Source organism: Thalassophryne amazonica, chromosome 17 (genome assembly GCF_902500255.1).
Source record: "Thalassophryne amazonica chromosome 17, fThaAma1.1, whole genome shotgun sequence".
Lineage (NCBI taxonomy): Eukaryota > Metazoa > Chordata > Actinopteri > Batrachoidiformes > Batrachoididae > Thalassophryne > Thalassophryne amazonica.
Genome location: NC_047119.1, coordinates 36,620,050 through 36,645,436, shown reverse-complemented (window position 1 = coordinate 36,645,436; position 25,387 = coordinate 36,620,050). Strand labels below are relative to the sequence as shown.

Below are 25,387 nucleotides of genomic sequence, written 5' to 3'. Positions count from 1 at the left end.
GGGACCCCAGAGGCAGCTGACAGGTACCGGCAGGCCAAGCGTGCCGCAACCCGTGTGGTCGCAGAGGCAAAAATTCGGGTCTGGGAGGAGTTCGGGGAGGCTATGGAGGAGGACTATCAGTCGGCCTCGAAAAGATTCTGGCAAACCGTCCGACGCCTCAGGAGGCGGAAGCAGCTCTCCACCCGCACTGTTTACGGTGCGGGTGGAGAGCTGTTGACCCTGACTGGGGATGTTGTCGGGCGGTGGAAGGAGTACTTCGAGGATCTCCTCAATCCCATCGTCACGTCTTCCGAAGAGGAAGCAGAGACTGGGGACTCAGAGGCGGACTCTTCCATTACCCAGGAGGAAGTCACCGAGGTGGTTAGAAAGCTCCTCGGTGGCAAAGCTCCTGGGGTGGATGAAATCCATCCTGAGTACCTTAAGTCTCTGGATGTTGTGGGGCTGTCTTGGCTGAAACTCCTCTGCAACATCGTGTGGCGATCGGGGACAGTGCCTCTGGATTGACAGACTGGGGTGGTGGTCCCTCTGTTTAAGAAGGGGGACCGGAGTGTGTGTTCCAACTATAGGGGGATCACACTCCTCAGCCTCCCCGGTAAGGTCTATTCCAGAGTACTGGAGAGGAGAATTCGACCAATGGTCAAACCTCAGATTCAGGAGGAGCAGTGTGGTTTTTGACCTGATCGCGGCACACTGGACCAGCTCTACACGCTCCATCGGGTGCTCGAGGGTTCATGGGAGTTCGCCCAACCAGTCCACATGTGTTTTGTGGATCTGGAGAAGGCGTTCGACCGTGTCCCTTCGGGGCTATCCGGTCCCTGTACGACCGCAGCAGGAGCTTGGTTCGGTAGTAAGTCAAACCTGTTTCCAGTGCACGTTGGCTTCTGCCAGGACTGCCCTTTGTCACTGGTTCTGTTCATTATTTTTATGGACAGAATTTCTAGGCGCAGCCAGAGTGTAGAGGGGGTCTGGTTTGGGAACCACAGAATCTCGTCTCTGCTGTTTGCGGATGATGTGGTTCTGTTGGCTTTGTCAAATCAGGACCTTCAGCGTGCACTGGGGCGGTTTGCAGCCGAGTGTGAAGCGTCCGGGATGAAAGTCAGCACCTCCAAATCCGAGGCCATGGTTCTCGACCGGAAAAAGGTGCTTTGCCCTCTTCAGGTCGGTGGAGTGTCCTTGCCTCAAGTGGAGGAGTTTAAGTATCTCGGGGTCTTGTTCACGAGTGAGGGACGGATGGAGCGTGAGATCGATAGACAGATCGGTGCAGCATCTGCAGTGATGCGATCGTTGTATCGGACCGTCGTGGTGAAGAGAGAGCTGAGTAGGGGAGCAAAGCTACGATCGATCTACGTTCCGATCCTCACCTATGGTCATGAGATTTGGCTCATGATCGAAAGAACGAGATCACGAATACAAGCGGCCGAGATGAGTTTCCTCCGCAGGGTGGCTGGGCACTCCCTTAGAGATAGGGTGAGGAGCTCGGTCACTCGGAAGGAGCTCGGAGTCGAGCCGCTGCTCCTCCACGTCGAAAGGAGTAAGTTGAGGTGGCACGGGCATCTTTTCCGGATTCCCCCTGGACGCCTCGCTGGAGAGGTGTTCCGGGCATGTCCCACTGGGAGGCGGCCCCGGGGAAGACCCAGGACACGCTGGAGGGACTACATCTCTCGGCTGGCTTGGGAACCTCTTGGGGTTCCCCCGGAGGAGCTGGGGGAGGTGTGTGTGGATCGGGAGGTCTGGGCAGCTTTGCTTGAACTGCTGCCCCCGCGACCCGGCTCCGGATAAAGCGGAAGAAAATGGATGGATGGATGTGTATATATGTATGTGTGTGTGTACAACCCCTGGCAAAAATTATGGAATCACCGGCCTCGGAGGATGTTCATTCCGTAATTTTCTTTCCTCAGAATTGAGTGATTCCATTTTTTTTTCCCTCTGCTTGGTCTAAAAAAGTAACCGTTACTGACTGCCACAATTATTTTTCCTGATTTCTTATAGTGTTTCTTAAAGCCAGAAAGTTGCCATTTGAAATGACTTTAGTTTTGTGTCATGTCTGTGATCTGCTTTTTTTCTACAAAATTAAACAACTGAATGAACATCCTCCGAGGCCGGTGATTCCATAATTTTTGCCAGGGGGGGTGTGTGTGTGTGTGTATGTATGTAATGTGTGTCTGTGTGTGTGTGTGTATGTAATGTATATATGGCTTTATTTTGACACGAAACATGCTTTTTCTGAAAACATGACTGTGGAGAAAAGCAAAACAAATGAACCCTTTCTTTTGTGACGTATAATGGCAGCCGACATCCTTTTACATCCTGTTACATTACTGCCACCTGCTGCATCAGTCTGTTATAGCAGTACTAAATCCTCTCAATGAGTCCAGTGTCTTTTCGGTATTTAAAAAGCCAGCACTTTCCCCTCTCACTTAACCTTATGGCTAAAATACTTCCTACATGTTTTGATGAATTTCATAGACTACGGTACAGCTGGTGCACAGGATGTGTTGCTTTTTAATGTTACTATGTTGTATGTGCCTGTGGGGTTTTCCTGGTGACTGACATAAGTCGTCGGGGTGCAAACTCGCATGGTGTGATTTCAGAATTTATTATGGTGCAGTAATTTGTAAGCATACATTTCACATGTAAATATTAAAGTCTGTTTTTATACCACAGATGTTGTTTTGATAGGTTTTAATATCTTTCAAGTGTATTACAGAGCTCATTGCAGGTTAAGGAAAGACTTTAAGAATAGTTTTGGCAAGTTCAGTAATATCTGTCCAATGCTATGGCATTTATAGTAAGTACATGTGCTATAGCACGAGGCAGGTGTCACTGAAAGGTCTACATACACAGATTATTTTGTTAGTCAGGTTTCCACATACCCCAACATACAAAAAATATAAAATGGAAATTCATGAAATTAGGTCTGTCTAGATATTACATAGATTCTGTTTGGCTGAAAGTTTGCTGTTGTAGAAAAAGTAACCAATGACGTTGCGCGTTTTAGCCAGTTTCAACAGCGCTATTATGGTTCCCATGCATATGAGGAAAGATTCAACTCTCACGGATGACTCGTGCACCCCCCCCCCCCCCCCATAAAAAAAAAAATTCTCAACAGATTTACACTGATCTCAGAAATGGCCCAGAAAAATTCTGGCCCCTGAAATGTCTCTAAAATGCTCAAAACCTGTGGACCCTGCTGGGGGCCTGTGGCAGACACCCCCCCCCCACCCCCCCGGGCCCCTGCTGATTTTTAGATGTTTTTTTTTCTTTGCCGATTCTCATCCCTGCATTCTAGTCATGGGAATTGAGATTTTATTGATCTCAATGCTATTATGTTCTTCTTAATGGACTGATTATTTATCAATTGCTTAGAAAAATGTAGCTCCACAGAGGTTTTTAGGCAGCACAGTGGCTTTTTGGTTAGCACTGTTACCTCACAGCAAGAAGATCATGAGGTCGATTCCCACGTGTGGCCTTTCTGTGTGGAGATTGCATGTGTCCTAGTGTTTGCATGTTTTCCCTCTGGGTGCTCTGGATTCCTCCCACATGTAGGTTAGGTGAATTGGAAACTTTATAATTGTCCAGGTCTCCCTTGAAAAAAGAGATCTTGATCTCAATGGGACTAACCTGGTCAAATAAAAGCCAAGTTAAATTACAGGGATGAGATTTTTCCGCGGATTTCCGTGGATTTGACAGTTCCGGGGGTCGATTTTGTGAAACGTCCAAATCCGTTGAGAAAATTGCCAGGAGTACCTTTGTTTAATAAAATTGTCGTCTATTCAGAACACTGTGTGGTCTTTGTTTGTTATCGCCGATGCAGCAAGTTCGATTAGTCTGTCAGTCAGCCGAACGCGGAAGTAACGCTGTGCTGATCAGTGACCAGTATAAAGTAGGTGCACAATGAGCATGTATTAAAATTTAGTGTCTGCGCAGATAACGCATTAGCCCAACAACCACCCCAGCTATGAATTGGGGCGGATACTGGCCTCCATTTTGGAGTGAGATTTCCCACTCCTAAACGGCCAATAGGAGAGCAGCGCTGGAATTCCTTCTCCTAAACTACCAATAGGAGAGCAGCACTCGTGCCACATCGTGAGGCTGATGCATGGGCTGATGTCGGCGTCTCGGCCACCAACCAATCACAGGCTAGGAGAAAGAGGCCAGTATCTGGCCCAATTCAGGGCCGGTTGTTGGGCTAATAACACATACGTTTTAGCCATGTGGAACTGTCAGTAAAACATGTCAGCATTGAGAGAAAAACGTAATCGTGTCTGAGGTATACAATTCTAATGGATTGAAAAATTCCCATCACAAGTCCAGAATTTGGTTTTGATTTGTAATTGTTGGGTGACATTTATGGATCTTTCCACAAGTCTGTTCTGTATCTGCTTTGGCTCAGCATTTCATTATTGCTCTCTGTTTAATGTCTTAAACTTAGCAGAGTTGTACCCCTTTAGGTAATGATATGCTGCCACCTGTTGGATGCAGTAAGTCAGCAAGGTTTTCCCGTTTAGGCCCAAATACACAACAGAAAGAGAAGTTGTAAATTCTTGATGCTACTATTAGTCTTTTATGAACAAAATCAATGTATTTGTTAATAAGAGTTATGAATAATTTCTCTGTACATTTTGTCTTTCTTAGATGTTTATCATTGACAGAGTAGAAGGTGATAATTGTTCCTTAAAGGAATTCACTGTTACAGGCTCGACATATGCTCCAGATGGGCAAGTGTAAGTATCCGCTCTCTCTCTACAAATGTAAATATTTAATTTGTATCAACATCTTTATTACTAATAAGTAAATGTGTTTTAAATGGACAGTGCTTTGATTTCTGTCAGCAGAATACTTAATGTGTTCCAACTGACTGTACGCGGTGACGTTTACTAGCCCAGGAACAGGCTCACTCCATCTGATTAATTTCTGTGCTTTGTTTCAGGCTCCTAGATGGAAAACCAGTTAAGTGTTCTCAGTACGATGCCTTGGTGGAGCTGGCCTCCATTTGTGCACTCTGCAATGATTCCTCTTTGGACTACAATGATGTTAGTATTGTGTATTTTCACGTTCCTAAAACAATTGTGCAGATTTGTTCAGTTCACAGCACTTAATGTGTTATTTCTTGCTCTGTTATGGTAAAATTGAGCTCTGTGCTTTGTTTTTTTGTTACTTGTGTCCAGACAAAAGGTGCGTATGAGAAAGTTGGTGAGGCCACAGAGACTGCGCTCACTTGCCTAGTGGAGAAGATGAACGTGTTTGATACGGACATTAACGGCCTATCCAAGATTGAGAGAGCCAGCGCCTGTAATTCTGTACGTAGCATTCAATTCTTAACGAGTCGGTCAGACGCAGACATTTCATTGAAATCTTAAAGGACACATTTCTGTTCAGCAGGCAAGAAAATAGTTTTTGCTCATGCATTTCGCAACATCTTTAGGTGATCAGGCAGCTGATGAAGAAGGAGTTTACTTTGGAATTTTCCAGAGATCGGAAGTCTATGTCTGTGTACTGTACCCCTAATAAGGCCCGCTCTTCTGTCGGCAAAATGTTTGTAAAAGTAAGGCATTATTTTAAATATGGTTGTCCATGAGTATGATGGTTGGACTGCTGTCATTGGATTTTATTAAACTGTCTGTTTCTTTGATCTTTTTAATCCATTCCATCATTTTTTTACAAAAGGTTACAGTGTTAATCATATCAGTGATAAACTATCCAAAGACAATATTTGACTAAGCATGATGGCAGTAACGTGTAACGATTAGAATTGTACTTTCAATAAATAACATTTATTGAAAATGGTTGTTTCATCTTTCACCCCATTTTATTATATTTTTGAGCACAAGGGGGTGGGAGTGTTTAGTAATAGCAAGAAGTTCTTTCCATCTTTCTGAAGACTTTTTGTATGTGGGCATTAGCACAAAACTATTAAAAAGCCCCGCCCCCCCCAAAAAAATTCCCTAACTGCATAAATTCTGACCTATAAAGTTGAGTTGGGGGTGTTAGTAAGTGCAGCTTATGTTTCTGCTTGATTTATGTTGGCGTGACTTCATTTTTTTAATTCTTTTGTCTGCATGATAATAGGGCGCTCCTGAGGGAGTGATTGACAGGTGCACACACATCCGTGTGGGCAGCAACAAGGTACCCCTGACACATGGCATCAAGGAGAAACTCATGTCCGTCATCAGGGAATATGGTACAGGCAGGGACACCCTGCGCTGTCTGGCCCTGGCAACCCGAGACAACCCCATAAACAAGGACAGCTTGGCATTAGAAGACTCCTCCCGCTTTGTTGATTATGAGGTAGGCGTGTTTCGAAATAAACAAGCAAACTTTTATTGCCAATGGTTTGGATTGAATATCACTTTGGTCAGTGTTTTAAAGGACATGTTGCACTGAAATCATAACAGTTTTGATGATTTAGGCTGTTCATGACCATCCGATGATCCACCGGGATTACTTTGTACACTTCCATATACAGCATTCACAACAAACAGCTACGGAGACTTCCAAAAACAAAGTACTCATACTTGTGTGCATCTGACAATGGTGACGTGACTATTAGAAGCATCCCACCGCAGTGCCATGAGAATTTGCAGTCACAATAAAAGCAGCAGCCCTGAGAAGGTTTAGTGCACCTGCATGGCCAAGAGTCATGAATGCAGCCTGTTAAAATCAAAACAAAACACTTATGTGTTGTATGTAACTGTGGGGGGGGATAGATATGTGTATGTATGTATGTGTGTATATATAGATATACGAGGTTTATTAGAAAACTAACCGGCAGTTTTATAAAAAAAAAAAAACTATGTGGATTTGAATCACGTGCGATTACACCAGACATGCTTGAACCCTCGTGCGCATGCGTGAGTTTTTTCACGTCGGTGACGTCATCCACCTGTGGGCAGGCTTTGAGTGAGCACTGGTCCAGCCCTCTCGGCTGAAATCCTTTGTCTGAGACGCTGCTGGAGACGGCGCGCGTTGCTTTATCAAAATTTTTTCAGGACCGGTGAGGGATATCCGAGTGGACACTATTCGAGAAATTCAGCTGGTTCTCTGTGAAAAATTTAACGGCTGATGAGAGATTGTGGAGTTTCTTTCGCTTTAAGGACAGCTCACAAAGCGGATCCGCGCGGTCGGAGGTGGCGTCCGTCTGCCTGTTTCGAGCTGAAAACATCCTAATTTCAGGCTCTGTTCACCCAGGTCGTCGTCAGAAAACAGAAGTTTCAGAAGAAGTCGGCATGAGGAGTTTATGCGGACATTCCGCTGTTAAAGGAGATTTTGTAATGAAAGAGCGTGCGGGCAAATTCGCCAAGTCGGTTCCGTGACAACGCTGCAAATGCGTCTGCGCCGCGACAGGAAAAACACCTCCGTGTTGAAAACCATTTGTAAAATTCAGGCGGCTTTTGATGGCTTTCAACAAGTGAGTATCTGAGAAATTGTTTAACAGCTGGGCATGTTCCAACTTATCCGTTAAGGTTTCCAGTGGAGGTGTTTTTCCTGTGGCGACCCCCCGCGGTCGGGTCCGGCCCGACATGCGAATCTGCCCGCACGTTCTTTCATTACAAAATCTCCTTTAACAGTGGAATGTCTGCATAAACTCCTCATGCCGACTTCTTCTGAAACTTCTCTGTTCTCTGACGACGACCTGGGTGAACAGAGCCTGAAATGTGGACGTTTTCAGCTTGAAACAGGCTGACGACGCCGCCTCAGAGCGCAGATTGCCGTCAGGTGCCGTGGGCCGTCCTTAAAGCGACACTTAAACACCAAAATCTCTCATCAGCTGTTAAATTTTTACCGAAAACCAGCTGAGTTTATCGAATGGTGTCCACTCAGTTGTGCCTTACAGTTTTGAAAAAATTTTGATCAAAGAAAGCAGCAGTCTCTGAGCCATTCCTAAACAATGAAAAAATCGACGAGAGGGTGGGCCACTCCTCACTCAAAGATTGCCCACAGGTGAATGACGTAACTGACAGGCGTGAAAAAACTCTCGTATGCCCACGAGTATTCAAGCATGTCTGATTTAATCACGTGATTCAAATCCATATGGTTTTTGAAAAAAATGTCGGATAATTTTCTAATAGACCTCGTATATATATATATGTGTGTGTGGGTGCATGCGTGTGTGGATGTGTCATTTGCCTGTGAAAAACGGTCAGACATTCCATGTCCATGTACAAAGGCAGTAAAACAGCTGACATGGTTAAAAAAGCACATTCAACATTAATTCTCTTTAAAAAGTTCCTTATAGAGATAGACAGTTGTATGACATTTGGGAGAGTCTTCTTCTTTGTCTTTCGGCTGTTCCCGTTAGGGGTCGCCACAGCAGATCAATCGTTTCCATCTCACCCTGTCCTCTGTATCTTCCTCTGTCACACCAACCACCTGCATGTCCTCTCTCAGCACATCCATGAACCTCCTCTTTGGCCTCCCTCTTCTCCTCCTGTCTGGTGGCTCCATCCTCAGCATCCTTCTCCCTATATACCCTGGGTCCCTCCTCTGCACATGTCCAAACCATCTCAATCTCGCCTCTCTGACTTTGTCTGCAAACCGTCCCACCTGAGCTGTCCCTCTGATATGTTCGTTCCTAATCTTGTCCATTCTTGTCACTCCCAAAGAGAATCTCAACATCTTCAGCTCTGCCTCCTGTCTTTTTTAGTGCCACTGTCTCTAAACCGTACAACATAGCTGGTCTCTACTGTTTTGTAAACTTTACCCTTCACTCTTGCTGATATTCTTCGGTCACAAATCACTCCTGCCACCTTTCTCCACCCACTCCACCCTGCCTGCACTCTCTTCTTCACCTCTCTACCACACTCTCCATTACTTTGAACAGTTGACCCCAAATATTTAAACTCATCTACTTTCACCACTTCTACTCCTTGTAACTGCACTATTCCACTGGGCTCCCTCTCATTCACACACATGTACTCAGTCTTGCTTCTACTGACTTTCATTCCCCTTCTCTCCAAAGCATATCTCTACTTCTCCAGACTAGACTCAACTTGCTCTCTACTCTCACTACAGATCACAATGTCATCTGCAAACATCATAGTCCATGGGGACTCCTGTCTGATTTCATCTGTCAACCTGTCCATCACCACTGCAGACAAGAAAGGACTCAGAGCTGATCCTTGGTGTAATCCCACCTCCACCTTGAATGAGTCTGTCATTCCGACTCCGCATCTCACCGCTGTCACACTATTCTTGTACATGTCCTGCACTACCCTAACATACTTCTCTGCCATTCCAGACTTCCTCATACAATGCCACAACTCTTCTCTTGGCACCCTATCATAAGCTTTTTCTAAATCCACAAACACACAATGTAACTCTTTCTGTCCTTCTCTGTACTTTTCCAACAGTATTCTCAGAGCAAACATTGCATCTGTAGTGCTCTTTCTCGGCATGAAACCATATTGCTGCTCACAGATCTTCACCTGTTTTCTAAGCCTAGCTTCTACTACTCTTTCCCATAACTTCATGCTGTGGCTGATCAGCTTTATGTCTCTGTAGTTACTGCAGCTCTGCACATCACCCTTGTTCTTGAAAATAGGAACCAGCACACTTTGTCTCCACTCCTCAGGCATCCTCTCACTTTCCAAGATTTTATTAAACAATCTCGTTAGAAACTCTACTGCCATCTCTCCTAGACATTTTCATGCCTGCATTGGAATGTCATCTGGACCAACTGCCTTTCAACTCTTCATCCTCTTCATAGCAGCCCTCACTTCTTCCTTGCTAATCTCTTTTACTTCCTGATTTACTCTCACCACATCATCCAGCCTTTTCTCTCGCTCATTTTCTTTATTCATCAACTCTTCAAAATATTCCCTCCAGCTTCTCAGCACACACTCCTCACTTGTCAGCACATTACCATGTGCATCTTTTACCACCCTAACCTGCTGCACATCCTTTCCAGCTCTGTCCCTTTGTCTGGCCAATCGGTACAAGTCCTTTTCTTCTTCCTTACTATTCAACTTCTTGTACAGCTCGCAATATGCCTTTTCCTTTGCTTTTGCCACTTCTCGCCTTACGCCGCATCTCCTTGTACTCCTGTCTACTTTCTTCATCTCTCCGACTATCCCAAAACTTTTTCGCCAACCTCTTTCTCCTTATGCTTTCCTGGACCTCTTCATTCCACCACCAAGTCTCCTTGTCTTCCTTCCACTGTCCAGATGTCATACCCAGTACTGCCCTAGCTGTCTCCCTCACCACATCTGCAGTACTTTTCCAGTTGTCCAAAATTGCTTCCCCTCCAACTAGTGCTTCTCTCACCTGCTCGCTAAATTTCACACAACAGTCTTCCTCCTTCAGCTTCCACCATCTGATCCTTTGTTGAGCTCTCACTCTCTTCTTCTTCTTTACCTCTAAAGTCATCCTACAAACAACCATCCTATGCTGTCTAGTGACACTCTCTCCTGCCACCACCTTACAGTCTGTGATTTCTTTTAGCTTGCATCTCCTATAAAGAATGTAATCCACCTGTGTGCACCTTCCTCCACTCTTATATGTTACCCTGTGCTCCTCCCTTTTCTTAAAGTAGGTATTCACCACAGCCATTTCCATCCTTTTTGCAAAATCACCTACCATCTGTCCTTCCCCATTCCTATCCTTGATACCATATCTACCCATTACTTCCTCATCACCTCTGTTCCCTTCACCAACATGCCCATTCAAGTCTGCTCCTATCACCACTCTTTCATGCTTGGGCACACTTTCCACCACCTCATCTAACACGCTCCAGAAATCTTCTTTCCCCTTCATCTCACAACCTACCTGTGGGGCATATGCACTGATGATATTCATCATCACTCCTTCAATTTCCAACTTCACACTCATCACCCTGTCAGACACTCGCTTAACCTCCAACACACTTTTAACATACTCTTCCTTTAAAATGACCCCAACACCATTTCTCTTCCTGTCCTCACCATGGTACAACAACTGTACCCACCGCCGATGCTCCTGCTCTTACTTCCCTTCCACTTGGTCTCTTGCACACACAATATGTCTACCTTTCTCCTCTCCATCATATCAGCCAGCTCTCTCCCTTTACCAGTCATACTACCAACATTCAAAGTCCCCACTCTCATTTCCACCCTTCTAGTTTTCTTCTTCTCCCCATGTTCGTGGCAACGTTAATACTGCTTATATATTGTTCAAATTCAGCCAGAAGTCTATGTAAATTGGGGTCCTTTTCAATACTCTGAGTTTATGAATATGGATGATCAGACAGATGTGATCAGATCTGTGATATTTCACATCCATGTTCACAGTGGCAGTAAAATAGCTGAGCTGCCGTTAAAACAGCATGCTGCACACAGCCAAGACTCTCAAAGTAAAATAAACACTTTACTTTCATTGAAAGGAACACAAACCAAAAGACGAAAAAAAATTAACATCCCACTCACCCTGTTGTAAAGATTTTGAAATAAAAACATCACACAACATTAAAGAAGGCTCCCTGTGCGCAATCAACAGCCAAGGAAAGGGTCCACTAGCCCTCAATCGGATGGGCAGCCAGAGATCATTTTCAAGTTCCACTAGTCCTCAGGTATGGGTACCTGCCAGAGAATAATGTCCAGGTCCACTTGTCCAAAGGTTCTGATCTTGCGCATAAAATCCAATGCAGCTCTGCCTTCAGCTGAAATTCTCACGATTGTGGTACATTAGATAGAGAGCCCATTATCTCCTGAAAATAGCATCTTCTGAGTCCCCCTCCCCCCTTCTTCAATATGAGACATACGTCTGCATGTCCAAGCAGTCTGTAAAAACAGCGTGATGGAGACCATGTCCATGATCACAGCAGCAGTAAACCAGCATCCTGTGACACAAACAGCAGCGTCACTGCACTTTCAAAATCTGACAGACTCTGTAAAAGTTAAGTGTTTCGAGGGGAAGTGTGTTGTCTCCTCTGTAAATCTGAGCCATCACTTTCAAATAAAAGCTCAGAAGTTTCGTTTTCGGATGGAGCAGGTTTGTTTCACTGTCTCTCATTGGGATGTTTCTGCTCATTCTAAAATGTACGTCATGCCGAGAATTGCCAAGTGAGACGTTTTCCGAAAATGCACCTGTTAACTTGCTCAGGGAGACCACTAATTATTACCGCACGTACGCAAAGAGACTTACAATCATGAATACTTTGATGTTGTGTTGCTAACTGGGATATTAAAAAAACGTGCAACATGTCCATTAAATATTAGAATGAATTTGATTGGTGGCTTGTAGTATGTCACGTGACATGGATTATTCGTACCATTTGTCACTGTGTTCCATTTCCTGTGCAATAGTGCTGTGTAGTGTGCAATTTTGGTACTATACAATTCGTGCTATTTCATGCGCCAACCACTGCACGCTCACACTTGCGACAATGGCGCTTAGCTTTAAAACAAACATGGCAGGGTTTGTTTTTGTGACGGACGACGATTTGAACAAGCTTGACGTTGCTCATTCTTCTAACACACACACACACACAATTTTATTGTGATGTATATTGTATTTTTCTCAGAATTTTTATCTGTGTGCCTTTTGTGAAGCACCTTGTGACTTCCCTTGTCTGTGAAAGGTACTATATACAGTAGTGTTCAGAATAATAGTAGTGCTATGTGACTAAAAAGATTAATCCAGGTTTTGAGTATATTTCTTATTGTTACATGGGAAGCAAGGTACCAGTAGATTCTCACAAATCCAACAAGACCAAGCATTCATGATATGCACACTCTTAAGGCTATGAAATTGGGCTATTAGTAAAAAAAAAAAAAAAATAGAAAAGGGGGTGTTCACAATAATAGTAGCATCTGCTGTTGATGCTACAAACTCAAAACTATTATGTTCAAACTGCTTTTTTAGCAATCCTGTGAATCACTAAACTAGCATTTAGTTGTATAACCACAGTTTTTCATGATTTCTTCACATCTGCGAGGCATTAATTTTGTTGGTTTGAAACCAAGATTTTTTTGTCCATTTTAAAGCATTGGAGATCATTGTAGATGAACAGCCTATAATTTTTTGCACCTGCATATAAGTTTTCCCCTCCCCAATCAACTTTTTAATCAAACTATGCTGTTCTTCTGAACAATGTCTTGAACGTCCCATTTTCCTCAGGCTTTTAAAGAGAAAAGCATGTTCAACAGGTGCTGCCTTCATCCTTAAATAGGGGACACCTGATTCACACCTGTTTGTTCCACAAAATTGACAAACTCACTGACAGAATGCAACACTACTATTATTGTGAACACCCCTTTTTCTACTTTTTTTTTTTTACTAATAGCCCAGTTTCATAGCCTTAAGAGTGTGCATATCATGAATGCTTGGTCTTGTTGGATTTGTGAGAATCTACTGAATCTACTGGTTCCTTGTTTCCCATGTAATAATAAGAAATACGAGGTCTGTGAGAAAAGTATCGTACCTTTTTATTTTTTTCAAAAACTATATGGATTTGATTCATATGTTTTTACGTCAGCCAAGCTTGAACCTTCGTGCGCATGCGTGAGTTTTTCCACACCTGTCGGTTGCGTCATTCGCCTGTGAGCACGCCTTGTGGGAGAAGTGGTCCAGCCCCCTCGTCGGATTTTCATCGTCAGGAAATGGCGGAATGATTTGGGCTTTTTTTCCATCAGAATTTTTTCAGAAACTGTTAGAGACAAGCAGCTGGAAACCATTCGAAACATTTATCTGGCTTTCGGTGAAAATTTTACGGGCTTCACAGAGAATAAAGACTGTTACTACAGCTTTAACGATGCCCCACAATGGCGCACGGCGCGCCGCGCTCCGAGCCGCCATCGAGAGGGAGAAAACACCACATCATTTCTAAACGGATGGCTGTGTGGCGCTGGGACCGTCGTGAGCAATTTCTCTGGTTAACACAAGAGCTGGACATCAGCCATTTTCCAGCAGATTTCACTTTTAACAAGAGATTTTGTCATGGAAAGCCGCGCGGAGGCTTCGCACGTCAGGACCGATTCGCTGATCGAGCGAGACAAAGGAACACCTTCGTTTCGGAGTGCCTGGGGACAAGTTGGGACATGCCCAGCTCTCCACAATTTCTCTTATACTCACTGGGCTGGTAAGCATTGAAAGCAGAGATAAGCAAAAAAAATGCCCAAATCATTCCGCCATTTCCTCGCAATGAAACGACGAGAGGGGTGGACCAGTGCTCAGTCAAAGCCTGCCCACAGGCGAATGACGCAACCGACAGGCGTGGAAAAACTCACGCATAGGTGTTATATAAAACAAAGAATGAATGTTTTTTTCATTTGTGCAATGGTAAGAATATTTCATTTGGTGAAAGATGAAATTGTTGAATGGAACATTTCATCTTTCACCGAATGAAATATTCTTACCATTGCACTCACAAACATTCATTATTTGTATATACCATTAGTCGTTGCATAATTTCACAGAAAGAGTCCAGAAGTCCATCGATTTGTGTCCGAATTAGAATGTGAACCAAATAGCAGAAAGTGTAAATGGCATTGACCTAATGCGTTGTTCCAAGTGGTTCGTGTTTGCACTCATTAATGATCCTGGTGTTGAGCAGTTTCTCTGCCCTGATGTGTTCATCGTTGTGAGCTATGCCTTTTGTTTTTGGTAATTGTTTAAGGTGTGCTGACCTGTAACCTGGATTATTTATGTATTCATGGCTATTTAAGAAATTGAACAAGAGACTGTGAGTGTTGCATCTGTTTTGCTTCCTCCTCCACGCAGACTGATCTGACATTTGTTGGCTGTGTGGGCATGCTGGATCCTCCCAGGGCAGAGGTGGCAGCCTCGATCAGACTCTGCCGTCTTGCAGGCATTCGAGTGATTATGATCACTGGAGACAACAAGGGTGTGTGAAGAATCATTTGCTTAAATTTCACAGAATGATCTACAAAAAAAAAAACATTGCCAGCACTTGCCTGTATTCCAGCACATCTGTTCTCATCTTTCAGGGACAGCAGTAGCTATCTGCAGGCGCATTGGTATTTTTGGCGAGAACGATGACGTCTCCAGCATGGCGTTCACTGGCCGGGAATTTGATGATCTATCGCCTGCTGCCCAGAGAGAAGCTGTGGTCAAAGCCCGCTGCTTTGCCAGAGTTGAGCCTTCACATAAATCAAAGATTGTTGAATACCTGCAGTCCTATGATGAGATAACAGCCATGGTAAGAAAACAAACAAACAAAAGCTTCATGTTTCTGGAGTCTGCTTCAGCAGATTGGGCACTCAGAGCTTTAAATGACATGCTGTATTATTGTATTACCGGCACTTGTCAAGTTTTTAATCTGATTTTCCAACAAAACTATACAAGATTTCAATAATCTCTGTGGAACTTGTCACACTCTTTTCAAATTAAGTGATAATGTTTGGAGTTAATTCATCCTTGACTTCATATATCTCAGACTGGTGATGGAGTAAATGATGCTCCTGCTCTTAAGAAGGCTGAGATTGGCATTGCCATGGGCTCTGGTACGGCTGTGGCTAAGACTGCTTCAGAGATGGTGCTGGCCGACGACAACTTCTCCACCATTGTCGCCGCGGTGGAGGAAGGCAGAGCCATTTATAACAACATGAAACAGTTCATAAGATACCTCATCTCTTCAAACGTGGGTGAAGTTGTGTGGTAAGTCAGCCTGGTTTATATAAAAACACACAGCAAAAACTCATCACCTCTGGTACCATTTCATAATGTTGTGTTTTTGGTGTTGTAGTATCTTTCTCACTGCAGCTCTGGGATTCCCTGAAGCCCTTATCCCAGTCCAGCTGCTGTGGGTTAACTTGGTGACTGATGGGTTGCCTGCCACCGCCTTAGGCTTCAACCCACCAGACCTGGACATCATGAACAAGCCTCCGCGTAACGCCCGCGAGCCTCTAATTTCTGGATGGCTGTTTTTCAGATACCTCGCAATTGGATGTAAGTGTTTACAAGAAAAAAGATAATACAAAGTCTCACCAAATATTTGAAAACAAATGATGTTGAAAAATAATAGCTGATGCCTGTGGAAGCCAAAACCAACAGGAGCCAAACTTCCATGAGAGTTCAGGGTTGAATTACACATCACAAAGGAAAAAATTAAATTGAAAACAAAGTTGAATGGGTCATTGTGTAACCGTGTGTGACGTTTTCTTGCTATGTGCACACAGGTTATGTGGGTGCTGCCACTGTGGGTGCTGCTGCCTGGTGGTTTGTTGCTGCTGAAGATGGTCCGAGGATCACCTTCTACCAGCTGGTACCAACTACAGCTGAGCTGCTTGTCACTTGACTATGATATGCAAATTTAAACCAGGAAAAAGGAAAGGTTTATGTATTCCATGAAGTATAACAACGTAATGATGTATTTGTAAAATAATTGTTCTTGTTGTTGTAGAGCCATTTTCTGCAGTGTGGAACAGATAATCCAGAATTCCAGGGTCTGGACTGTAAGATCTTTGAGTCTCCTTACCCTATGACCATGGCTCTGTCTGTGCTGGTCACCATTGAGATGTGTAACGCCCTGAACAGGTTAGTTTTAGTCCCAGATTCTACTAATTCAGTAGGTTAGTACTTTTCTTCTTCATGTTCTTCAGTGGGACCAGCTTTCTGTTTTGATGTCTGTGTGTTTTGCAGTGTAATGAACACACTGTTTGTGGCTGAGGGGTACTCTGATAGGTTTGTTTTTTTTTGCGTATTTATTAAATGTCCGTTTTTGTTCATGTTGCTGTTCAGCGTGTCGGAGAACCAGTCGTTGCTGCGAATGCCCCCCTGGGAGAATGTGTGGCTGCTGGGAGCCATCTGCCTCTCCATGTCCCTTCACTTCCTCATCCTCTATGTGGAGCCCCTGCCGGTAAGAAATGCTCAGTTTTTGTTGCCTCAAAGTATTTGATGCTGTACCTCAGTGGTCTCCAAACCTGTTCCTGGAGAGCACCTGCCATGTAACCTGGCTAAGTTAAGCAGCTGTGAGCAGAGCAGAGAGTCTTACAAAATACCAACATTGTTTGAGTTTTGATCAAGTCTTCCACTGCAGTGGTTCCAAACCCAGGTCCTCGTGGACACCCTGACTTGCACATTTTTGTCACTCTGTTCTGCTGAAAGCTGGTTAGCATGTTCAGGCGTGTTCAGCCAATCAAGGGCTAATGGAGACCCTTTTTAAATTTCACTTTGACCTGTGTCACTGCAGTTTCCTCTCAGGCTCAGTAAATATCTTATTACAAACACAGTTTACCTTCTGTGGTCACTGACCTTTCTGCTCAGATCCTGGTGTTATTCAGGAAGCTGGCACACACAACTAAATGGTTTGTAGTCTCTCAGACTCCCTCTGGTGGCATCGCTCAGCTGCTCTCATTGTTTGCACATTGGAAAGCTCAGTAACAAACAGGTCAGAGTTAGATTTGGTTGGACTTTGATAGCAGCAGTAAAACTGGAGAAAAATTAAAGTTGATTGCTGCCAGATTATACACTAAAATGTTTCCGCTCAGGTTTGCAGCCTTGATTTGAACCTTTTTTTTTTTTTTTTTACTTTAAGTGTTAACACTGACACGATGAAATGTTAAAGCTATAGTGCCATTGGGTATTTTAAGATTTTCTTGGGCACCACTATAATTTTATTCCTTAGCATTTAGTTAAAGGTTTCATAATACCACCCCAATTCCAATGAAGTTAGGACGTTGTGTAAAATGCAAATAAAACAGAATACAATGATTTGCAAATCCTGGTCAACCTATATTCAATTGAATACACCACAAAGGCAAGATATTTATTGTTCAGACTGATGAACTTGATTGTTTTTGTGCAAATATTTGGTCATTTTGAAATGGATGGCTGCAACACGTTTCAAAAAAGCTGGGACAGTGGTATGTTTACCACTGTATTACATCACCTTTCCTTCTAACAACACTCAATAAGCTTTTATGAACTGAGGACACTAATTGTTGAAGCTTTATAGGTGGAATTCTTTCCCATTCTTGCTTGATGTATGACTTCAGTTGTTTAATAGTCCAGGGTCTCTGTTGTCGTATTTTGCACTTCATAATGTGCCAAACATTTTCAATGGGCAACAGGTCTGGACTACAAGCAGGTCAGTCTAGTACCCGCACTCTTCTACTACGAAGCCACACTGTTGTAACACGTGCAGAATGTGGCTTGACATTGTCTTGCTGAAATAAACAGGGACGTCCCTGAAAAAGACGTCGCTTGGATGGCAGCATGTGTTGCTCCAAACCTGGATGTTCCTTTCAGAATTGATGGTGCTATCACAGGTGTGTTAGTGCCTATGCCATGGGCACAAACACACCCCCATGCCATCACAGATGTGCAAGTTGCCCATGCCATGGGCACTAACACACCCCCATACCATCACAGATGCTGGCTTTTGAACTTTACGCTGGTAACAATCTGGATTGTCTTTTTCCTCTTTTGTCCGGAGGACACAACGTCCATGATTTCCAAAAACAATTTGAAATGTGGACTCATCAGACCACAGCACACTTTTCCACTTTGCGTCTGTCCATTTCAAATGAGCTCGGGCCCAGAGAAGGCGGCGGCGTTTCTGGATGTTGTTGATGTATGGCTTTTGCTTTGCATGGTAGAGTTTTAACTTGCACTTGTAGATGTAGCGATGAACTGTGTTAACTGACAATTGTTTTCTGAAGTGTTCCTGAGCCCACGTGGTAAGATCCTTTACACAGTGATGTCTGTTTTTAATGCAGTGCCGCCTGAGGGATCGAAGGTCACGGGCATTTGATGTTGGTTTTTGGCCTTGCTGCTTACATGTAGAAAGTTCTCCAGATACTCTGAATCTTCTGATTATGATATGAACTGCAGATGATGGAATCCCTAAATTCCTTGCAATTGAATGTTGAGAAACCTTGTTCTCACACAATTGTTCACAAAGTGGTGATCCTCGCCCCACCTTTGTTTGTGACCGGCTGAGCCTTTTGGGGATGCTCCTTTTATACCCAATCATTTCCAGTTAACCTGTGGAATGTTCCAAACAGGTGTTCTTTGAGGATTCATTAACTTTCCCAGTCTTTTGTTGCTGCTGAAATGTGTTGCAGTCATCCATTTCAAAATGAACACATATTTGCACAAAAACAATAAAGTTTATCAGTTTGAACATTATCTTGTCTTTGTGGTGTATTCAATTGAATATAGGTTGAAAAGGATTCGCAAATCACTGTATTCTGCTTTTATTTATATTTGAGACAACATCCCAACTTCATTGGAATTGGGGTTGTATGTTGTCAATATGATCAAAATTCATGCCGTCTAGAAAGAATTTAGACTTTAAACCCCTGAGGGGAAGAAATTCAAGGGATCGGATGCTATGACCAACATTTGGCAGTTTTGGAAGACATTTACAAGAAATCTTATCGATGTTAATGTAAGATGGGTCAACAGTATTCTCAAAACCTCACGTATCTGTACACGCACTTCCTCCTGTAGTTAGTCTGCAAGATGGCGATGAAGGAAAAGACTATATTCACTATGGAACCCCACCCCAATAAATATGTCCTCATTCAAATGATCTGTAGTTTTGCAGTATGTTACAAAAATAAACCTACGTTATAATGCTTGGATTTTGGTAAAAACATTTTTTTTTCCAAGTTTTCTTAAATTTGGAAGACCTTATAGCTTTAAATCTCACCAGATCTTCTTGCGTGCCTCTTGACAGATGATCTTCCAGATCACACCTTTGAATCTGACGCAGTGGCTGATGGTGCTGAAGATCTCACTGCCCGTCATCCTGCTGGATGAGCTGCTGAAGTTTGCCGCCAGGAACTACCTGGATCCCGGTAAAGAGCTGGACAAGCTCGACAGCACCAAAGGCTGCTTCCTGTCTGCATGTATGGAGGGCGTGTCCTGGCCCTTTGTGGCCATTTCATTCCCACTGGTCCTCTGGATCTACAGCACCGACACTAACCTGGCCGACATGTTCTGGTCCTGACTGACTTGAGCACAGCTTTTGAGTTTTCCATTCTTATCCCCCCCGCCCTCCACTGCCACAGCTCAACCTCCTCCCTCCTCCCTCCTCCCTCTCTGCCTTCCTATATGTGCATAGCTAGTGTGTGTGTGTGTGTGTGTATATACGTGTGTGTGTGTGTGTGTGTGTGTGCACACACATTTGTAGAAATAGTGTGTGTGCTTGTGCGTTCCTACTGCGTGCAGATGAGAAAGACCAAGCTTACCACATGAGACGTAACCAGTATAACATTCTAACATGGAAAAGTCACACGTGTTCCAGTTGGGCCGAGGCTTTAAATGTGAGTGTTAGAAGACCATCACTCCTGTAGCTGTGGACTTTCTTGCTGATTTGAAATCTATTAATGTCAATATTACCTTTAAGGTTTATATTTTTAATAATTTAGAGATATCATGTTTCTTATGTCACTACGGTAACAAGAGCAACTTATTTTCTCTGCCCTTATTCGTGAAAATCAAAGAAAAAGAAAAATCAGATTTGTACAAAATTAACACTATTTTATTCAGCTGTTTATTTGTTGTGTTTTTTTAATGGCTTTGTAAATTGTTTGGCCAGCGTGTCTTATACATAATTTTATTATTTTTTTTCTCCAAATGTTTACCATTGTGTCTTCAGTATAAACTCAGAACTCTTTCAGAAAGGACAAGCTCTGTGTGGCTGCGGAGGACGGGGAAAGGTTTGGGAGCAAACATTTCACAACTCCATTTGGTGGGGGGGGGGATGGTGCAAAACAAAAGCCGCGTGTCCTGTGACCAAGCATGAACTGTATGTGGTTTCTCATGACTAATTTAATGATGTATGTCCCCCCACCCCTCATGTTAAACACATAAGAGTTTAATTGGTGATTTTTTTTTTTTTTTTTACAAGTTTGATTTGAAATAAGTTTTTCTGCACTGGGCAGAGCACAGCTACCTCAGTATGAAGTTTTTTGTACATCTTGATGCTTTTCCTTGCGACTTTCCACAGTCTGCATTCTCGCTCATGTGTAACATCTGAGGTGTTTGCTTGTGCAGAAAATGAACAAAATTGTCATTCCCTCAAACCTTTTTAAAAAAAATTTTGTTTGTATGAGTTTTTGACACTCATTATCTTTTTTGTTTCTGAGACAGAACTGTGTGGAGAATAATTAATAACCATCCCCATGTTGCTTGATTCAAAGGACAGCAATGTTGAAATCTTTAGAAGAAAAATACTAACTCACAAGTACTTTGAACTGAACTTTGATTGTAAGTTAAGACCCCCAAAAAGGTTCTTTTTTGTTGTTTTTTTAACTTAAAAGATAAAATATACTTGTGAACCCTTTGAATCAAAGTGTTATTTATTTTGTCTTTATTTGTTATGACTCAGGCAGATGGGTTTTCAACATTCACATTCAGTGTTGACAGTTGTGTCCATAAAGTGTTTACATGGAGACACTTTTTAGATTTTGCATCGTACACCACCATATTGGAGTTGAAATGAAACAGTTGATCTGTACTGTCAGTGTAGATTACATTAGCTATTTAGGAATTGCAGCCATTTTTAGCATCCCTCCAGTTTCAGAGGCCATACGTACTTGTACAAACTAAATATGAGGATTAGATGAGCCAGATAACAGGTATGTGAATGTTTCCAAGTCACTGAATGTCTTGGACATTAAGAAACAAAACCTGTGTGGTACTATTTAGTGTCCCTCCAGTGCTGGAGATAAAGGACTGGAGTAGCTGATGTTGCCTTCGGGAACTCTCGCCAGGAATGGCACATTACCTTGCCGAGGACTGCAGTTATTCTGATCCACCTCTACACCTTTGAACTCTTGGGCTGGGCTTGGCCTTAAGATGGACTTTGCACCATTGTGCACTTTTTGTAACTGGCCTAAGCAGTGGGTTGCTCCTCTGAGTGTGATCTCCTTGAGGTTTCTTCTTGAAAAACACCAGAGGGAGTTTCTCCTTACCACTGAAGCCTATGTGCATGCTCGGAGGGGGGCTGCTGGTAAGGTTGGACCTTATCCATGCATGCGCCTTGTGGCAGCGTTGTGATTTGGCGCTATATAACTACAGTTGCAGTAAATCTGTCAAAGTTTCAAAAACTTAACTGGGCACGTAGGAAACACAAGTGAGGGATGCTATCAAGTCACTAGTGACAACTGTGAAGGAGTTGCTTGCCTTTGGCTAACTGCATCATGTAACTTTTGCCTGTTGTCAGTTACAAAGCTTAGTGGAGTAGCACAGAAAAGGACTTTTCTTAAAGATGTGAAGTTTCAGCTATGGTTTGCCAGAAAGCACATGCGAGACTTGAGCCTAGATTTGATCCACTCCATGATTAAGCTGTGACTGGTGGTACAACAGATAAAGCTTGCACTGTGCATCATTTATATAATCACAGCAACCCTACAACTCCTTAGGTGTTTTTAGGTTGCTCCCCTCACCACTCACTCAAGTAACACATTCCTAAATGGGTATTTTTGCTACATTTACCGAATTAGAGTCTACACTAGAAGTGCATCTTGACTGTGTAATTTCAAGTCTAGCTTGGTGGCGCACAGAGGCAAAACTGCAAAAATGGCCACTGTCGAAATACTCATGGATCCGACTGTGCATATTAATACTTGAATACACGTCATACCAGACCTAAGAATGGTTCAGTTTGCTTGGTACATGACAGGCAGGAGATGCTGATGTTGCAGTAAAATTGTACTTTCAGCTAGTGCATGTCATGCCATACTTCCTGATCATGTTTCATGCTCCATGCAGCACTAACCTTAAACCACCTAGCCATTATTTTTGCGTGGAGCTCTCCACATGTGAGAAAACAGCCCCATTTAACGCATGGTTTTAGTGGGGAGAGGTGTGGGTTTGTTTGCACTGTTTGTGTTCCACTTACGACTGTGGTTTTCTTCCTCAATGCCATCCGTTGGCTCCATTGTCACTAGCGTGAGTATCATTTGCTTCTTTCCATCCACACTACAGTTACATGTATTTATTGATTAGTTCATAGCTCAGACTTGTAAAATATGAGATTTTGATATGTGGTTGAAAGAACAGGAATGTCACAGTGCGCTGTTCTTTTCACCTCTGACACTTGTATTCTGAAATCCTGTGTGACGTGTAAAACATTTCTCTCGTACTGATTTTGCTTTTCTCTCCTTTTTTTTTATTTATTTTTTTTTTATTATTTTTTTTTTTAGGTTGGCTCTTATAAATACCTGGTGTTGGTTTGACAGCGGCGCAGAGCTGAAATCCAGTGCGTGTGCTCGCTGTCACCGTGCACAGTTCACCATGGCCACCTGCAGCATCTGTGTTCCTGCAGACCAAACAAAGGACATGCTTTCGCAATCACACGACCGAATATTCCCGGGCGGCCAGTCTTGCCTCATGTTGTACAATGACACGCGTTACATAAACCTGTATACCTCTGATGTTTAGACGTTATAGGACACGTTTGAGTTTTGTGTGGCGAGGAAGTCCTCGGTGTTCCCTCTTGCATGAAGATCTTGTTTCCAGTGGTCACCTAGAAAATCTATAACATTGGGTTGAAAGGTCTTAGCTGTACATCGTGTATAATAAACTAATGCATGTATTTCAGCTGTACGTAGGCTTTGCAATTTGTATTTATAGATTATAATGTACAATTGTCAAATTAGTTTTAAGATTGATATCGTACATATTGGGATGTCACTTATTGTGTTTGGGTAATTTGCACAATAGTGGGACATGGCGAGACGTCTTAAGTTCTTGCTGAGCTCGACTGTGTTCTACTTATATTTAATTTTGTTTCCAACCCCTTTGATTTTGAGTTTGGGCCAAACAGTTTAGTTTTTGATGAATTGGTCCTTTACAATCAGGACCGCAGAGGGACACGTTTATCTTGCAATATGACAGTTCCTGTTATTTTCTCTCTCTTCCTTGTTGCCTCTGCGTAATTCTTATGTATCTTTATGAACTGCTGTAAAACTGTGATCTAATGTGAGGGGGGCCTGTGGAGTCCCCTCAGCGACACCTGTTGAAAAACCATAACCATATGTAAAGATCATTATTGGAGACTAATAATGATGGCGAATGCATTAAGGTTGTGATTTCAGGTTAATAAAATATAGTATTTGAGTCAGTTTATTTGGACATTTCCTTCAGAAGTACAGATTTTTTTTAAGTGGATAGTTGATGTTGACATGGAGCAGCTGCTTCCTTAACTGGAAAGTTTAGCAGGATTAAACTGCTTGATCTGTGCATCGAAGTCTGAGACCAACCTCAAACTTGCAAGGTTTTAACAAAGTATACGGTGCTGTACTTTTCCACATTTTATGTTACACCCTTATTCAATAATGGATGTAAACTTATTTCCCTCAAAATTCTACACACAATACCCCATAATGCTTTTTTTTTTTTTTTAAGATTTTTCACATGTGCTGTACATAAGTGTTCACAGCCTTTGCCAAGAAGCTTAAAACTGAGCTCGGGTGCATCCTGTGCCCACTGAACATCCTTGAGATGTTTCTACAGCTTAACTGGAGTCCACCTGGGTGAAAACCTGCTCCAGAGCGCTCTTGACCTCAGACTGCGGTGATGGCTGATCTTTCAGCAGGACAGTGACCCTAAGCACAAAGCAAAGATATCAAAGGAGTGGCTTCATAACAATTCTGAATGTCCTTGAGTGACCCAGCCAGAGCCCATACCTGAATCTGATTGAACATCTCTGGAGAGATCTGAAAATGGCTGTGCACAGGCGCTCTCCATCCAACCTGATGGAGTTTGAGAGGTGTTGCAAAGAAGAATGGGCAAAACTGCCCAAAGATAGGTGCACCAAGTTTGTGGCATCATATTCAAGAAGACTTGAGGCTGCAATTGCTGCCAAAGGTGCATCAACAAAGTATTGAACAAAGGGTGTGAATACTTACGTACATGTGATTTCTTAGTTTTTGTTTTTATTTTTAATAAATTTGTAAAAATTAAAAAACTTTAATGTCATGGGATGTGTAGAATTTTGAAAAAGTGAAGCATTGTGAATACATTCCAGATGCACTGTAATCTACAATACTAAGTATGGTCTCATCCTTGAATACCTTGTGGAGTCCTGTACACTGGGTCCCCCCACCCCCTTGCCAAAGTTCTATTTGAAATAGGCCCAACGTTGAACCTGTCTGAAGTACTTGAAGTTTCAGTCTTTTCCAACATATGGTCAGAATTGAACATATGCTCGGAATTGAAATACGTTTACAACCCCTGGCAAAAATTATGGAATCACCGGCCTCGGAGGATGTTAATTCAGTTGTTCAATTTTGTAGAAAAAAAGCAGATCACAGACATGACACAAAACTAAAGTCATTTCAAATGGCAACTTTCTGGCTTTAAGAAACACTACAAGAAATCAAGAAAAAAGATTGTGGCAGTCAGTAACTTACTTTTTTAGACCAAGCAGAGGAAAAAAATATGGAATCACTCAATTCTGAGGAAAAAATTATGGAATCACCCTGTAAATTTTCAT

The 25,387-nt window shown here is 42.9% G+C and overlaps 1 protein-coding gene across 1 annotated transcript in view; it reads left to right on the top strand.

Annotated features, from left to right (window-relative positions):
• Positions 1–24,013, top strand: part of atp2a2b (ATPase sarcoplasmic/endoplasmic reticulum Ca2+ transporting 2b) — an 84,111-nt gene extending 60,098 nt beyond the window's left edge. The window contains exons 11-24 of the mRNA XM_034192961.1: positions 4,636–4,724; positions 4,931–5,033; positions 5,169–5,300; positions 5,426–5,545; positions 6,070–6,288; positions 14,695–14,818; positions 14,922–15,133; positions 15,371–15,591; positions 15,680–15,882; positions 16,113–16,198; positions 16,337–16,470; positions 16,675–16,792; positions 19,619–22,839; positions 23,094–24,013. Of these exons, the coding sequence (XP_034048852.1) occupies positions 4,636–4,724; positions 4,931–5,033; positions 5,169–5,300; positions 5,426–5,545; positions 6,070–6,288; positions 14,695–14,818; positions 14,922–15,133; positions 15,371–15,591; positions 15,680–15,882; positions 16,113–16,198; positions 16,337–16,470; positions 16,675–16,792; positions 19,619–19,891 (2,034 nt within the window). The 3' untranslated portion in view covers positions 19,892–22,839; positions 23,094–24,013. The remainder of the gene's footprint in view (positions 1–4,635; positions 4,725–4,930; positions 5,034–5,168; positions 5,301–5,425; positions 5,546–6,069; positions 6,289–14,694; positions 14,819–14,921; positions 15,134–15,370; positions 15,592–15,679; positions 15,883–16,112; positions 16,199–16,336; positions 16,471–16,674; positions 16,793–19,618; positions 22,840–23,093) is intronic.
• Positions 24,014–25,387: the final 1,374 nt, after the last annotated feature.